Consider the following 16,498-nt stretch of genomic DNA (forward strand, 5'->3'; position numbering starts at 1 on the left):
GGGGGACCCCTCACCCTAGATCATGTCAGGGGGTCCCCGACCCACAGGTTGAGAACCAGTGATCAGTGGGACAGGAATGTTAACCTCTCCCATGCTTGTCCTGTTGGCTTCATTTACAACATCTACCGTTCTGTCCCGTCATGTTTTGGTGATGCCGGTAGGGATGGGACGATAAGCGATATTATCGTTTATCGTGATAAAAAACAGTTCCGTATCGTGGAGATTTGATTCATCGTGATATCGTCCTCCGTCATGCACTGGGATCAATTCACCTTTTATTTGCAGAGCTGCATATGTGGTACCACTTAAACCATCTATTGGTAAAACGTACTTATAATATACTGTTCGTACTTGATAGTCTTTTTTTCACTCTTTGTCCCAACCAAATCTCTTTGCCAAAAAATAGCCGATCTACAAGCTCACAACGTGTCGCAATGCTAGGGATAATGGATGTTGGGGATATTCTGATTATCGTGATATGACATTTTCATATCGTCCCATCCCTAGATGCCGTATTGTCACGATTTAAGCCCTTTGCACACAGGCGCGTTTATCCGCACGGATAAAACAGACAATTTCATTTTTTTAAAAGAAAACAATGATTCTCTACGACCTCATGCACACCGGATCCGAATTAGCCGTGCGACGAGTGGCTGCGGCCGTGCGTTTTTTTCTCGATCGAACCCAGTTCGATTCGTGCGTCTTGTCGCATGCGGTAAAAAACTCATCACTCCTTTTATGACTCCTTTTGGGATCCGCAGCGCCGATTCCGCACAGCATTGCACACCAAATCCAATGCGTTTTAATTATGCAGCAAACGAAAAAAACGCAACTGTCCTGTGTGCAAAGGGCTTAAGATCCCTGTCCTTGGTCCTTTTCTGTATCAAACAGAAGGACTCTGTATGCTCCAGGTTACAACATGTATCAAACAGACAGACTCTATATTCTCCCAGGTTACAACATGCCTCAGCTCACATGTTGGCTGAATCACACTCTGACTATTCCTCTCTCTGTTCTGACGTCATCCACACAACACACAGACAGAACAACTTCTGCTTTCACATCTTTAAAACAGGATGACAACACGTTTTTTTTTTAGGAGGAATTCAACAACATCTTGGCACAGTGTGCTCAAAGTTTGTTGTGTACGCCCAGGGTCACACGTTGGCCAAGCTTTGCGAGGACGCTTAATGAAATTAACTCGTAAATAGCACCGCTTTTTCACGGCAGCCATATTGGTATCAAATAGCAGGGTAAACAGTTACTTTAAATGCTATTATTTTACCACTGAAACCCTCTATAGTCCAGTGTGGTTCCCAAACCTTTCAGCTTGATACTTTAGCTCGAGAAACTAGTGAATGTAGCAGCAAGCTCTCAAGGACTTGTTTTTTGCATCTGTACTTGAACCCCTTTTTTCCCCCCAATCTATAAACCATATCTACCTCACCGAAAACAGCTGATTTAACCAGCTGTTGTTGGCAGAATGTTCTGGTGTTCAAGTGGTTATGGTTGGCTTGGTTTTTTGATAATAGTTCAAGGATGGCCAAGGCTTTATATTAAAGCTTTTTAAACAGGTGGCCAGTTCGATCCCGGGCTCCCCCAGAGTTAGTGTGGACGAGTCCTTGAGCAAGACTCTGAACCCCTTGTTGCTCCTGATGCGCAGGTGGGTGCCTTGCATGGTTTCCTCTGCCATCGGTGTATGAATGTGTGTGTGAATGGGTGAATGTGTAGACCGTTCTATCTCCCCATGGAGTTCCCCTGCGTGTTGCTAACACCGGTCTACATTCCACAAGAAGTGAGAGCAGCAGAGGCTCTTGAAGAGCTGAGTGAAGTCATTAGCAAGCAGGAGAACGTGTACCCGGAGGCCATATCAATCATGGCGGGGGACTTTAACCACTGCAACTTGAAATCTGTGTTACCACATTTCTACCAACCAGGGACATGCTGGGCCTCTGATTCAGCCCAGGAAAAAGAGTTGGAGAGGCCCTCATTGCGCGCTATAGAGAGAGATCTCTCTCCATAGCGCTGCTGCTACTCAAAGATTTGTGACAAAGTGACAAGCCAGTGGGCCAATTACATGAGTTATATTTTGCTGTTGTCGACTGGAAAACATTTGTTTTGTATTTATCATTTCAAAAATGATTTAAACTAGTGAAAACAGCCGATCTACTAGCACTGTGCTTGTAGATCTGCTGTTTTACAAAAAAATTACAAATTTGAAACTTGGAGATATGAGGTTTCTGCCCGACAGTGACGATTTACTTTGTTGGCCGCCCAGCCCCCAAAATGGAACAAAGGACGACATTTTATTTTTTATTTTTTTCTAATGGCCGGCCTGGACCGGCCGGGAATGAACCGAACGTTCGGGAGTTGTCCCGCTTTTCCCAATGGCCAGCATGTCCCTGCTACCAACACGTTAAGTGCCCAACAAGAGAAAACAAGACGCTCGATCACTGTTACTCCACTATCAAGAGTGCCTACAGAGCGATCCAGCGCCCTCACTTTGGGAAGTCCCACCACCGATCTGAGCTCCTACTACCAGCCTACAAGCAGAGAGTAAAGCGCGAGCAGCCCACGGTGAGGTCTGTACAGTGCTGGTCCACAGATAACATATCCAAAACTTCAGCGCATACCATTCGTTCTTATCCCAACGAGAAGCCCTGGATGAACAATGATACTCGTCTGAAGTTGAGAGAGCGCCGCGTCGCCTTTCAATCTGGGGATGAGGAACGCTACAAAAAATCCAGATATGATCTGAGAAAAGCGATCAAAGACGCTAAGAGACAATATAGGGACAAACTGGAGAACAACTACAGTGGCTGTGACTCACAGCCACTGTAGTGGAAAGACATTTAAAGGAGCTATAGTCTTTGTTTACATCCTACTAGAATGTAAACAAAGTGTCGGTCCGACAATGGCCAAAATGATTATTTTATCATTATTTTACGCTTTTTGTGGTCATTTTTGAATAGAAACACATATGAAGCTTAGTTTTTTATAAAATGTTTTCGAAACATTGTTTTTATTTTAGCATCCGTTTTTCAAGAAAAAGTTGACTATAGCTCCTTTAAGTTATGTATTGATGAATCAAGTGGTTAAATTTGTATCTGAAAACACAAACTATATGGATTCTATGAACAGGTTGTGGGGTTCCCTGCTTCATCTCTCTCTCTCTGAACTAAGGGGTCCTTGGCCTGAAAACGTTTAAGACCCCTGGTTTCATCAATACAGAGCAACGTTTCGGTCATTGACTCAGTCTCCTTCCTGAGCCTTGGTCCGTCTGCGACCCACAAACGGGCCCTGACCCAGTGCTTGGGAACCGCCCGGTGACGTAATCCCACAGATTATCAATCTGCCCTGGGCTTCACTGACCCTTCAACCACTCTTCACAAACACAGCCTTGATAAATGACAGATTACACCCGGCAATAAAACAACCATGAGCGCTAAACAGTCCAATAAGACCAATAAAACCACTGATAAATCAAGAGGAAGAGAGGAGAACAGGTGTAAAGACAATGTTGCGGAGGGCATTGGCATGGAATTAGTCCAAGGTCATTAAGAAACATTTACATCGCTTGAAATTGCAGGGTCAATGCAACAACAGTCCACTCTGGAAGAGACTTTGAGGCCTTTGAGACGAAAAACTGTCTAAGTCCATATTTTACCATTTTGAGTATAGATATTTTTTTGATTTACCAGACTGTAAACCACAAACTAGAAGTTTTTAATCTGTTAAATTCTTAATGCACTCCCCCCTCATTTTGTTGAATTCGATTTTTTTTACGTAACTCATATATGTATATATAATTATGAATTATAAGACATAATACTTATGGAAAGTGGAAAAACAGTATATCTCCAACAGCTTGTGGAACAACAGTATAAGTCCGTACAAGCAATATTCAGCAGACAAAGGGAGCAGATAACATTAAAACAGACAATTCAACAAAATGAGGGGGGAGTGCATTAACAATTTAACAGATTAAAAATGACTCGTTTGTGGTTTATAGTCTGGTAAATCAAAAAATATCTTATATTCAAAGAAATTAAATATGGACTTAGACTGATAATCGTCTCAGGTACTCAATTATTGTTCCACTCAAGCTGACATAAGATGCCCTCAGAGAAAGCACTGCCTGCCTTGGCCAACTTGTCACGAACTCGGTGTCAAACTACTGTCCTATCAGGTTCCAGGGTTCAGCATCACAGATATCGCTGACCATAAACCATAACGATTAGGAATCTCAACACGTGCATTTCTGAGCGGTCTCTCCACGTGCCATTAATACGTCCCTAGTTAGGAGGCTAGCGTATTAGGCAGCCAAGTCAGTGGTTCTCAAGCTTTTTTCATGTCAAGGACCCTCAAAAGTATAATGCATTTGACCGCGGACGCCGGCGTCTGAAAATGTCGTGCCTTTGACCAGTTTTTATAGTAGCCTATAGTTTGTTGGTTACTTTAGATGCAGTAATGGTCCTTTTCTTTTCTGTCCTTTTTTTTTAACAGGTATTAAAAAAGGTTTTACAATTCCTAAAATTGTCACTCAACTGTCATTTGGTGGGGGGGTGGGGGGGGGGGGACTCATTTGACCCACAAATTGAGAACCCCTGAAATAGAGTACGGTACTAAAAAGTTCTCCGCCTGCCTGGACTTGAGGAAACAGTATGCTTTGAGCCTCAACAACGGAGAGAAACCAACTGAATTAGGCTAGTCAATCTAAGGTTTGACCCAAAAGAAATTGCAATAGTACTGGTTCAAGGTTTTTAATGATCCTTAGGGTCATCCAAATAACATAGTAAAAGTTGTGAATTATATATTTAGTGGATCAAGGTGAATTCAGGGGGTTCAAGTTTGGGTCCATTACTATACAGGAAAAAAAGAGCCCCCCAAAAATCTGCTTTAAGTAGCATGTGAAGGGTCTAACTAGGGGTCTTTCATGATCCTGAATCCATTGCAAGCATTTGTTTTGCACAAAAAACATTCGTCGGGTTAAAAACGGACACCACAAAACAGAGCTGACCCCAGAAAAGTGATCACTCATCACTAAACCATAGTTTTGTTGTGTCCGTTTTTAGCCCGAGGAATGTTTTTCGTGCAAAACAAATGCTTGCAATGGATTCAGAATCATGAAAAAACCCTAGTTAGACCCCTCACATGCTACTTAAAGAAGATGTTTCGGGGGGGTCTTTTTTACCTGTATAGTAAGTGAATGGACCCAAACTTGAACCCCCTGAATTCACCTTGATCCACTTTTAATATGTTTTTATGACCCTTAGGATCATAAAAAACCCTGAACCATTACTATTGCAATTTCTTTTGGGTCAGGCCCTTTTTTTGCTTAGATTGACTGGCCTAAATGGCTACGTCGTCAGGTAAACTGTGTGCGTGCGTTACTTACATTCATGTTGCTCATAGGGAGGGTAGTTGGTCCTCACAGCGATGAGGATGAAGAAGATGAAGAGAGGCCAGATGATCTCTATCAGCAGCTGGAGCTGAAAGACACAGAGACAGAGACACTGTGAGAGGGACGCTCTAGATCAGGGGTCTTCAACATTTTCAGGCCAAGGACCCCTTAGTTGAGAGAGAGATGAAGCAGGGACCCCCACAACCAGTTCATAGATTCCACAATATAGTTTCATTGTTTGACAGCACAATCATCAGTGTATTTTGGATTCACGTCAATTTGTGTTTTCAGATATTTAACCACTTGAACCGTCAATACTTAATAAACTTGACCTTTCACTTTGTGCTTAGTCTGCTGTTTTTCCCCTCTACACCAAAGCTCTTTGCCAAAAATAGCTGATCTACAAGCTCACAACGCCTCGCAGCACAAGGTGTTGTGAGCTTGTAGATCTGCTATTTTTGGCTAAAGTTCTCAGAATATGGACACTAGGGTTCAAGTGGTTCATATATAAAAAAAGGGTGAAAAAGTTTCTATCACTCAAAGATTTGGCAGGACCCCCTGTAGTAACTCTGAGGACCCCCTGGGGATCCCAGACCCCCTGTTGAAGACCCCTGCACTAGATAGATACCTTTAATATTCCAGAGGCAGCACAGCAGTTAAGGTTACAAGTTGCAGAGAAGTATGAAAAGAAAAAAAGGACTGCCGTGTTGTACAGAGACAAAACAAAGCAAAGAAGAATCAACAATACAGAGCAGTTGTAAACATAGGTAAAAACCTAAAATATAAATATATTTATATTTGATATATATCTTTTAGGTCTGCACTTAAAGACAGACAGAGCCACTGTGTGAAGGACGGTCTGCACTTAAAGGTGCATGAGATCAGAGTGGGAACCATTAAGACCTACTTTACCATCCCCCACCACACACACACATACATACACACGCACGCACGCGCGCACGCACACACACACACACACGTTTATATTACGATAGTTGTGAGGAACACTTTTAGAACAGAGACTTCATCAATGCAATTTTGTACCTTTTTTGGGTGGGCATTTTTACTGCAAGCCTAAAAAAAGTAGATCTACAAGCGAAGTTATTTTCGCCGCCCTATAGTGGCAAAAAAAGATCTTCTGGGAACTGCAGATTAACAATAATGTAACTCTTGAGAGTGTAAAATGAAACCAAATTTGGTTTCATTTTACACTCCCAATTCTACGGTATACTTGTGGACATGTTTTGTCCGCACAGGTATAGTAAAACAACACACAACTCTCAATATTACTGAAGGCCAACAGTCTCGGAAGCTTTTCTCTTTTAAAGCCAACTCTCAGCTTCCTGGTAGAGAAAGGTCTGCAGCACATCCTCCTCCTAACATCACTCATCTGTTTTTAAACATTATTATTAGGAACTCATTCATAATAGATGGAAGGGAAGAGGAGATGGAATCAATATACTGTAGCATCTTCTGCTTCATCAGCAGATTCCTACACTAAAGGACCAGGTATCAGAACAAACAACAACACGTTCCTACACTAAAGAACCAGGGTTCACAACAAACAACAACACGTTCCTACAACAAGACAGTGGTTCTACACCTTTTCAGGCCGCGACCCCCAAAATAATCATATTTGAACTGGGTTGGGACCCCCCTATCCTGACGAGCACTAAAAGTTGAGGCATTGCATCTTGTATAACACGGTTCTATTGTGAAAATAGCAGATCTACAGGCTCAGCATGTAGATCGTTGTGAGCATGTAGATCGTTGTGAGGCGTTGTGAGCACGTAGATCAGCTATTTTCTCGGCTAGAGAATGTAGATCGGCTATTTTCACAATTTCTGCCTCTAATATTTGACAATTTGGCCAGTGTTTGATTTGTCATTTTAGAGGTATTAAAAAGTCATTAAATTGCCACTTTAGAAATGTGCAGATACCCTCTATACACTTAAACGTTATGTTGGTTTGTTTACTGTTGAGTGAGAAAACAATCTTTCATATTAAGCTCATCGTCTGGGGACCTCCCAAAATAATTCAGGGACCCCCCCGGGGGTTACCGACCCACAGGTTGAGAACCACTGCACTAAAAGACCAGGTTCAGAACAAACAACAACAAGCACCAGGATTCTGGTTGATGGAGAAAAAACTCTAATTCTAGTAAACAGAACATCTGTATTTGATTTGGAACACGTGTGGTTGTCTTACTATGTCTGATTACCACCAGTGGTGTAAAGTAACTTTTACTCATGTTCTGTACTTAATTACAATTTTGAGGTGTATTTTATTGCATATTTCCAATTTCCAATACTTTTATTCTCCACTACATCTCAGAGGCAGATATTGTACTTTTACTCCACAACAATTATTTGTAAACTTTAGTTACTTTGTAGATTTTGATTAGTTAATTTAGCCCTAGGCCTATGTACATTTCGGCCAATCTACCAGCTCACAATGTGTCGCGATGCAACACATTGTGAGCTTGTAGATCTGCTATTTTACACATTTCACACATGTGCAAACTTTTGAAACAGGACATTCTGCATAACAAGTAGTTTCTACTTTTGGTACTTTAAGTACATTTTGATACCAATACTTTGGTACTTTTACCCGAGTACATTTAGAATTTCTGACTTTTGACTTGTAACAGAGAACCTCTACTGCACTGCAGTATTGATCATTTTACTTAAGTGAGAAATAAACGTGAGTACTTTTTCCATCGCTGCTGCTGATCACCACATCTGCCATAGCAGCTTAAAAAGCTGCAGTTAACGGAAAACTAGAGCTCTCTGCGTCTCTAAAGCTTTTCCATGTTTCTCTGAAATGTCTGCCTGAAAACAAAGGGAGCCACAATTAGCACGTCCTTGTCATTGTAAACAGGATTAGTATTGGTGATATTTGTTCAATCTTAGTGTCTAAGGGAGGAGGGAATAGTTAAGTGTAGCTGCCCAGCGCAGTTTGAGAGGATATGATCAATTATGTCCGCGTGCTTAGTTAACGATGGTTTATTTAGAGGGCAGACAGGGATGTTTATCTAGAGCAGTGATTCTCAACCTTTTCAGGCCACAACCATAACACTGAATGCAACCAAATGAACCTATAAGGGTCCATTTGTTCACTCTCAGTGTTGCATTCCTGTAATGGTCGTTCAGGGCCATCTCTTTGTGTTTCTGGTTATATTATTGTCTTCTCATTTTGTATGTCCGTGGCAAAAAATGGATCCACCACAAGCCAGCGTGGCGATGACGCCTGAACCACAGTATAAATGGCCTGAACCACGGTATAAATGCCTAGAAGTGATAAAAGCTCTCACCGTCTGTCTCCGTCTGTAGGTGAAGTTCTTCCACAGCAGCAGACGGAGCTGAGTGGAGACAGTCGACATGGTCTAGTGTCCAGGACCCTCTGTCCGTCTGTCCGTCCGCCCGTAGCGCTGGTCCTCAACTGAAACAGAAGACGGCAGGAGGCTGTCAGCTCAGTCAGACTGCAGTGAAGCAGAAGGTGCTCCTCAGTGCTACACCAGAACAGACTGAGGTGTCAGCTCAGTCAGAAAGCACAGTGCTCCTCGGCTCCCAGCCTCCAGCACAGCAGCACAGCTCAAAGGTACAGCAAGGGGTTAAAGGGCGCGCTGACACCTGTGTTGTGCTGCGCGTTCAGTGCGCTCTGCGCTGCGTTGCTGCAATGACTGACTCACTGCTCGCTCAGTGCGCTGCTGCTATCTGGAACTGACTGACTCTCAGCTCCTCTCCTCTCCACTGAGAAGCTGTTTTGTAATACGAGTTAAAAATAAAAGATCTCAATATAAATAAGCCATGTGCTTTTCCTGAGCGTATCCTTTTTAGTTGACCTTGTACCAGTGAAATGTACCGTCATGAAAACTGTACCTTTTCCTATGCAAACTGACAATAAAGTCTTCAATCAATCCCAACTGGAACTCAAACTGGAACCAGCAGCTTCTGTTCCTCCGAGAGTCTGAACTAAAGACGAGATGACCTGTCCTGCTGCTCTGAACTCAACTGGGAGGAGAGGAGAGGGGAGGGGAAACGTGTGGCTTTGTGTGTTGCCCCCCCCACCACCAGCTCCTCCCCTCTACAACACTTTAATGTCAAGGACCCCCAAATTGATATGTATGAGGCTGCTGAATGCAGACGCGTGAATCAAAACAGCACCCCGGTTTCGACAATGGAACAAGGGGGGAGCGCTTGTTTTCGGTGGAGATGACGGAGGCACGCCGGCATTATATTATAAACACAATCTGATCTAGCAATCATGACATAGGCTATTTATTATAATCACTAATTCACTATGAAGTGTCTTTAATTATAATTAAAGTAAAAATAGTCAAATAACAAACAAGGACAAATTGTTCTAACCAAAATGCCTAAACTACTGTAAATGTAGGCCTATTATAACTATGATAATGGTTCTTAATTAGTCCCAATTATTAAGTATAATACTTGACCTTGATGTAAATATAGAATGTTTATGATTATATATGTTATGAAACATCGCATAGTCGAGCGTTGCGAGTCTGCGACGGTCGCATGAGCCGACTCAGCGCCGTTACCGGCTTATGTGCCATCTGCCATTATGGACAGAGTAATAAATCTTCATCCCCCTGAATTTTGTCACCTCCGCGCAGTCCAGGAGAACACAACGGAGCGCTCCCTACCTCCGGTTCAGCCAATCACAAGCTTCCACTGGCAATACCGGGTTGCTGTTTTGATACACGCAATGCAGACAGACAGACAGACAGACAGACAGACATTTGAAAATATTCTGTGCCCATAAAAGAGAATATTTTTGTTTTGTTTTAATACAGAGAGAGATGTGTCTGCGCATGCATATAGTGACTAGTGAGTGGCAAATCGAGTGGCAGAGTGAGTTGAACGTAGTTTAATGCAATCAGATAGGACTTTTCTGTTTGGATGTATGGGCTGTCAAGGCCAGAAAGTAGTTTTTGCCACTCAGTAGGCGTTCCTGCATAACTTCTGGGTATGATGATGATGTCACGCGCATACCCTCTGTACCACACATGGGCAACATACGGCCGGGGGGACGGACCCGGCCCTTCGACCATCTCAATACGGCCCTCGAATCCTCAAGAAAAACACAATTACCCCCATACAATCTACATGTTAAAAGGCAGCATTATGATCTTTTAAGGAAATCAATTCAACGCAACTCCAATTCATTATTAGTAATTAATACGTAGACCTATATGTACCATTTAAAGTAGTACTGCATTCCATATTCCATCCGTATGTACTCAAATGTTAAATGTTTATAATGTAACAGTGAAACAGTCTGCCATGGATCCATAATTATAAAAGAATTCATAAGCCTTAAAGAAACAACACAAAATAGGCAATACTGATTGTCTGTCGTGTCTATCAAATTCAAGCAGTTTTAACTTCATTCAGCACTGTGTTTCAGGTTTCAATTGTCCAACGTGTGGCCCTTCACTCACTTTATCAAAGTCAGTATGGCCCCCTGGAAAGAGATGTTGGCCACCCCTGCTCTATACCTACAGTATGTTTACGGAGGGGGAGATAGCAGCGGAGAGAGAGTAAAACATGTGATTTATTGATTAGATTAGATTTGGTGACGTGTAAAAAAAAAGCAATTAGGCTCTAGCACTGATAAAATAAGCAAACAAATAAATGATAAAATCCCCAAAGGATTGTTGCAACCGTTAGGTCGCAGTTAATGTGAAAACCTCCACCTCATGTCCGTCTGTCAGTCACTCCAATACCGTCGGTCACGCTCTATCTCCCTCACATGGGTCTGTGTGTGTGTGTGTGTGTGTGTGTGTGCCGATTTTAGACTACACATTTTCAAACTTCAATCCATTGTGCAGTGCTCTACCCTGTACAGCTCAAAGGGGCTTTATTGCCATGAGAAAATGTTTCTGTGTCTGTGTGTGCACACGCACACAGAACACTTGCAGGAACTGAGAGCTTTTTACTGTTTTTTTTTAATGTCGCTGCATTGTTTTTGACACAGCAGTGCATGCATTTGATTGTTTTCTCTTATTTAGCTAACGGTTTATTTACCCAGGTTGTTGTTGGCTGACTAATAGAACTTGTGCCCTTTGCTCATTACCTCACCTCAGTTCCTGACTCGTCATCGCACATTTTGCAAATCACTGTGGAATCTGGATAACACCGTCTATCTGCTAAATGCTTACACTGTGATACCTAAACGCCACACACACACACACACACACACACACACACACACACACACACACACACACACACACACACACACACACACACACACACACACACACACACACACACACACACACACACACACACACACACACACACACACACACAAACAATCCATGATTAAATCAGGGGGGGGGTTAATCAATGTAAAGTATGCCACACCCCCCAGGTCAGCATACATAGGCTGGTGGTAGCCGCAAATTGCAACACTAGATTTTTTTATAATCGGATGAATCTAGGGTTGCAATACCTCCCATAGGCAGCCAATGCATCAAAACGTTATTTTGCTATCTGATTGTATTAAACGACGTCAAACTCACCAATATTGCGGCTCTATGGAAAGCTCTTGCAAAGTGTTTTTTTTTCCAGAAAAATCCACAGTAGACATGTTATGAGTTACTTTCTATCCAAGAAATTTGGTTCAGGTGATAATTTTTTCTAAGTCCTGGAGTTTGGAAGCGCTCGTGGAAAATCCCTCAACGGTCCTGTGACCACCTGGTTCTAAATGTCACATTATGCAGGAGGCAGCGGGACATGGCGTTATAGAAGACAAGCGCTTCCGAAGTTCAACACTTAGAAAATAAACCATGTCTGCTCGGATTTCTTGACTCCAAGCTTTCCATAGAGCCGCAATATTGGTGAGTTTGACGTCGTTTAATACAATCAGATAGCAAAACAACGTTTTGATGCATTGGCTGCCTATGGGAGGTATTGCAACCCTAGATTCATCCGATTATAAAAAAATCTAGTGTTGCAATTTGCGGCTAGGCTGGTGGTAATAATGAATTCAGATGCAAGTAGAAATCATTCAGGCAGGTTGGTAAGACTCCCCAAACAGGAGATAAGCGACCGTCACGTCACACACACAGACTTTAGAAGGCAATGGTAGCCAATCAGGAGGGAATATGGGAAATGGGACAGATCCATGTTTATGACATGACTGTAGAGATACTGTGGCTGACAGGCCCTTCTTGATGTCAATCAATAAAGTCACTTTAATACAAGTGACAGACGCTAAAAAGAGGGGTTTTGTTTATAAATATTTTAATTATATATTTGTCAAGGGCATGTAGGCTAGATACCTGCACAGCTGTGGTGATCTACTGGTAGACCTGTAGACCACTGGTTCTCAAAGTGGGGTCCGGGGACCCCCAGGGTTCCTTGAGGGAGTTCTAGGTGGTCCCCAGCTAAATGATATTTACGAACCAAATGGACCCTTAACTCAAGAGTGTACGAATGGAACCAAAAATTGTCCCATTTGGTTCCATTTGTATAGACTCTGTGAGTGAAGTTAATATTGAGTTTACAATAACAATCGGGGTCTCAGAGATAGAATAAGCATTAAATGGGGGTCCGACGGTCTGTAGCCTAATGCATTTCTTGAAATTAAAATGGTTAAAAATCAGGGGTCCCTGGTATCTCTTTTCAGATGGGGGTCCGCGGGCTAATAACGGGTCAATTTAGGGGTTTTGACAGTTTGAGAACCAGTGCTGTTGTCTACCAAACGACAGCACTGCTGAAAATAGCTTAAATGTTTAAAACCCCCCCCCCCCCACACCCACACACCCACACCCACACACACACACACACACACACACACACACACACACACAGCTGGCCAGCCACCATTACAAGGTGAAACATCTGCATCATCTGTGCATCATTAAACCTCAGTGTCCACTGACGTTCTGAAAATCACTCCGAGAATAAACAGACACTAATAAAATGAAATCACATTGATTCTCTACAGCTTGTGCTCATTCTTTTCCATTTCAACCACATTATCTGTTTGTTTTTTTTCCTCAACCGTATAAAACCAGAATATTGTTATATATGTGTCTTTGTGGTGTATTTTTATATTATATAGCCTATATTAGACAGAAGTGCACTGCAAGTGTTTTTAGACGACGCATATATCGCCAAAATGAAATCAAATTAAACCCGACAGTGGTGTGTGTGGGTAGGCTACACCTGAAATGTATTGCTGTCAATTTTTTGATAAGTGTAATTAAAAGTCTTAATTGTCGCGCAGCAAATAAAAGTTTACAGATCGTTGTGTTGGTCAATATTTAACTTAAATGACACACAATAAACCATCTCATATCACAGACACAGCCAATCTTTGTCCGCGTCGTAAAAAAATTGAAACAAACAAAAAACAACCAAACGGTGAAAATCAAAAAAAGTTGCAGACATACCTTCTGTGTGGTGTGAAGAAACAGATGCACCTTCTCATGTCATCAAACTGCTATTGTTCCCCAGGTTGTTCCACACACTTTCTGTGGTTTTATTGTAGGCTACAGACAGTTAGTTTTTTGTGCTCCGCTACAGTCAACCTCAGACAGAACAGAATCTTCCGTTCCTCTCAACCTCAGTTTGTTATAAAGTAGCTGTAGCAGAATGTTTCCGCTCACACACACACACACACACACACGCTACAGGAGGAGGTTACTGTCGGTCAATGGCGTCAACGCTGTTACGGCCACATCGGTGACCCGAAGAATTCTGCCGTCCACTAGGTGTCGCTGTTGCACCCACTTTAGCCCCATACCTTTCTATTGTAAATACCACTTATTTTGGAATTTTACCACTCTTTTTCGATGATATTCTCTCCATAGTAGACTATGTTCTATCTGTCTGTCATTCAGTGTTAGGCTGTATGAGTAAAAAAAGGGTCTCAATTTAAATAAGCCATATGCTTTCTTATCCTTTTAGGTGACCTTGTACCAGTGAACTGTAGGCTACTGTCATGAAACCCTTTCCTATGCAAACCACTAATACAGTATTCAATCAATCGAGCTACAAATGTATGTATGACGATTAGCTCACATTTTCATGATTTTTTTCTTTCATAAAATAGCAGATCTACAAGCTCATATGGGCTTGTAGGCCTATATTGTATATCAGAGGTCTTCAATGTTTTCAGGCCAAGGACCCCTTAGTTGAGAGAGAGATGAAGCAGGGACCCCCACAACCTTTTCATAGATTCCATATAGTTGCATTGTTTGACAGCACAATCATCAGTGTATTTTGGATTCATGTCAATTTGTGTTTTCAGATATTTAACCGCTTGAACCGTCAATAGGCCTACTTAATAAACTTGACCTTTCACTCTGTACTTAGTCTGCTCTGTTTCCCCCTCTACACCAAACCTCTTTGCCGAAAATAGCAGATCTGCAAGCTCACAACGCCGAGCTTGTCGATCTGCTATTTTTGGCTGCCAGTTGCCAGTTGCCCATGTATGGCCTAGGCCTATGTTAAACATTTTAATCCATCAGATTAAAGAAAGCATATATTTTAGCTTTCCAAACCTCCCCTTTGCAACATTTCATCATTTAAATCACATCACCAGACACCATCAGACAAGACAAAGAACAGTTGTGTAATATATTGTCACTGTGTAGTGTAGTTATATCACTACTCGCTATAGTTCTTCCACAGGTGTTTCCAATGATAACATAATTAAGGCCGTGTTCTGCTGTGTGTTCATGTTGGCTCACTAAATGGAACACAACTTTAATTGCGAACACATGTGTGAAGGATTAAACATCATTCAATATGGATGCCGGGATGCAGAATTCCACAGGTCACCAATGTCCGTGCAACGCGCAAGCAGCGCAAGTTTTTTTCTCCCCTGTAGTATTTATACGAGACCCCCCCCCCACACACACCTTACTGAGACACACGTGTAGATGACATTACACACACCTTTTGAATGAATGAATGAATGAATGAAATGAAATGAACAAATCAATTGCATTCGATTGTTCAGCTACTTTCGAATTACTTAAATAGCCTACGAATAAATACATACAAAGTTAAAATAAAAAGTCAACTAAGAAATCAATTGGGGAAAGTTTTCCCCTAAATCATATGGATAAAAATAATATCAAACAGTTAGTTTACAATTCCCAAAAGGACAAACATAACTTTAAAGACATGTCTTTCCTTTTGGGATTTGTTTGAAGTTTATAAGACAGACCTCCTATTTCACTTTCACACAGAATAAACAGAAATTGAAGTTAATTGATTCATTGAAAAAGTAATGGAAAAATCAAGGCCCCCTCACGCATTATTAGGACATTCTAATTACAGCGTGTGTGTTCACAAGAAGATTAGACACACACACACACACACACACACACACACACACACACACACACACACACTCTCTCTCTCTCTCTCTCTCTACAACACCTTAATGTCAAGGAAAAGGACCCCCAAAAGTTAAGTAAAATTACCTCATGAATAGTAGCCTACTTAAGCACAGCACTTGAGTAAATATACTTAATTACTTTCCACCACCTCTACTCCTTGTTGACCTGACTACTTTAATCAGTCAGGTGGCAGCCATGGCTCAGGAGGTAGTAAGGAGGTAGAGCTACCGGATGGGAAAAGTGAGGTTCCCAGTTCGATCCCGGGCTCCCCCAGAGTTGGGGGAGTTGTCCTTGAGCAAGACACTGAACTGAACACCTAAATGCTCCCTATGGTTGGTTTCCTCCGTGTGAATGGGTGAATGTGATGCACAACAATTGTAAAGTGCTTTGGATGAAAAGTGCTATATAAATCATCACCATTTACCATTTAAAGGTCTGCAACTATCCTTGCATCTGCCCGGCTTAGAGCCTCACGGGTCCATTTGGTTCTGTTTGTACACTGACAAAGAGTTACATTAAAACTGAGGATAAAAATCATATCAAATGGCCTCTATGCATTTCATAGGTGATGCTATTACCACTCTGACCAATAGAGGGTGCTCATGCTCAAAGGTTTCAGGAGGATGCTCAACACATCTCTCTACTACCACCTTGTGGTAGAATAATAGCCTACATACAACTTTAAGGTATTATGTAGGTACTCA

General features: G+C 42.0%; 1 protein-coding gene across 1 annotated transcript in view; it reads right to left on the reverse strand.

Annotated features, from left to right (window-relative positions):
- The window catches only part of LOC308302143 (phospholipid-transporting ATPase ABCA1-like), a 103,357-nt gene extending 89,388 nt beyond the window's left edge, over positions 1-13,969 (reverse strand). Inside the window, exons 1-3 of the mRNA XM_080746358.1 lie at positions 13,836-13,969; positions 8,718-8,845; positions 5,399-5,492 (exon numbers count right to left, since the gene is read on the reverse strand). Of these exons, the coding sequence (XP_080602484.1) occupies positions 5,399-5,492; positions 8,718-8,786 (163 nt within the window). The 5' untranslated portion in view covers positions 8,787-8,845; positions 13,836-13,969. The remainder of the gene's footprint in view (positions 1-5,398; positions 5,493-8,717; positions 8,846-13,835) is intronic.
- Between the last annotated feature and the right edge of the window lie 2,529 nt (positions 13,970-16,498).

This window comes from Nannobrachium achirus, assembly GCF_963921795.1.
Source record: "Nannobrachium achirus genome assembly, chromosome: 17".
Classification (NCBI taxonomy): Eukaryota; Metazoa; Chordata; class Actinopteri; order Myctophiformes; family Myctophidae; genus Nannobrachium; species Nannobrachium achirus.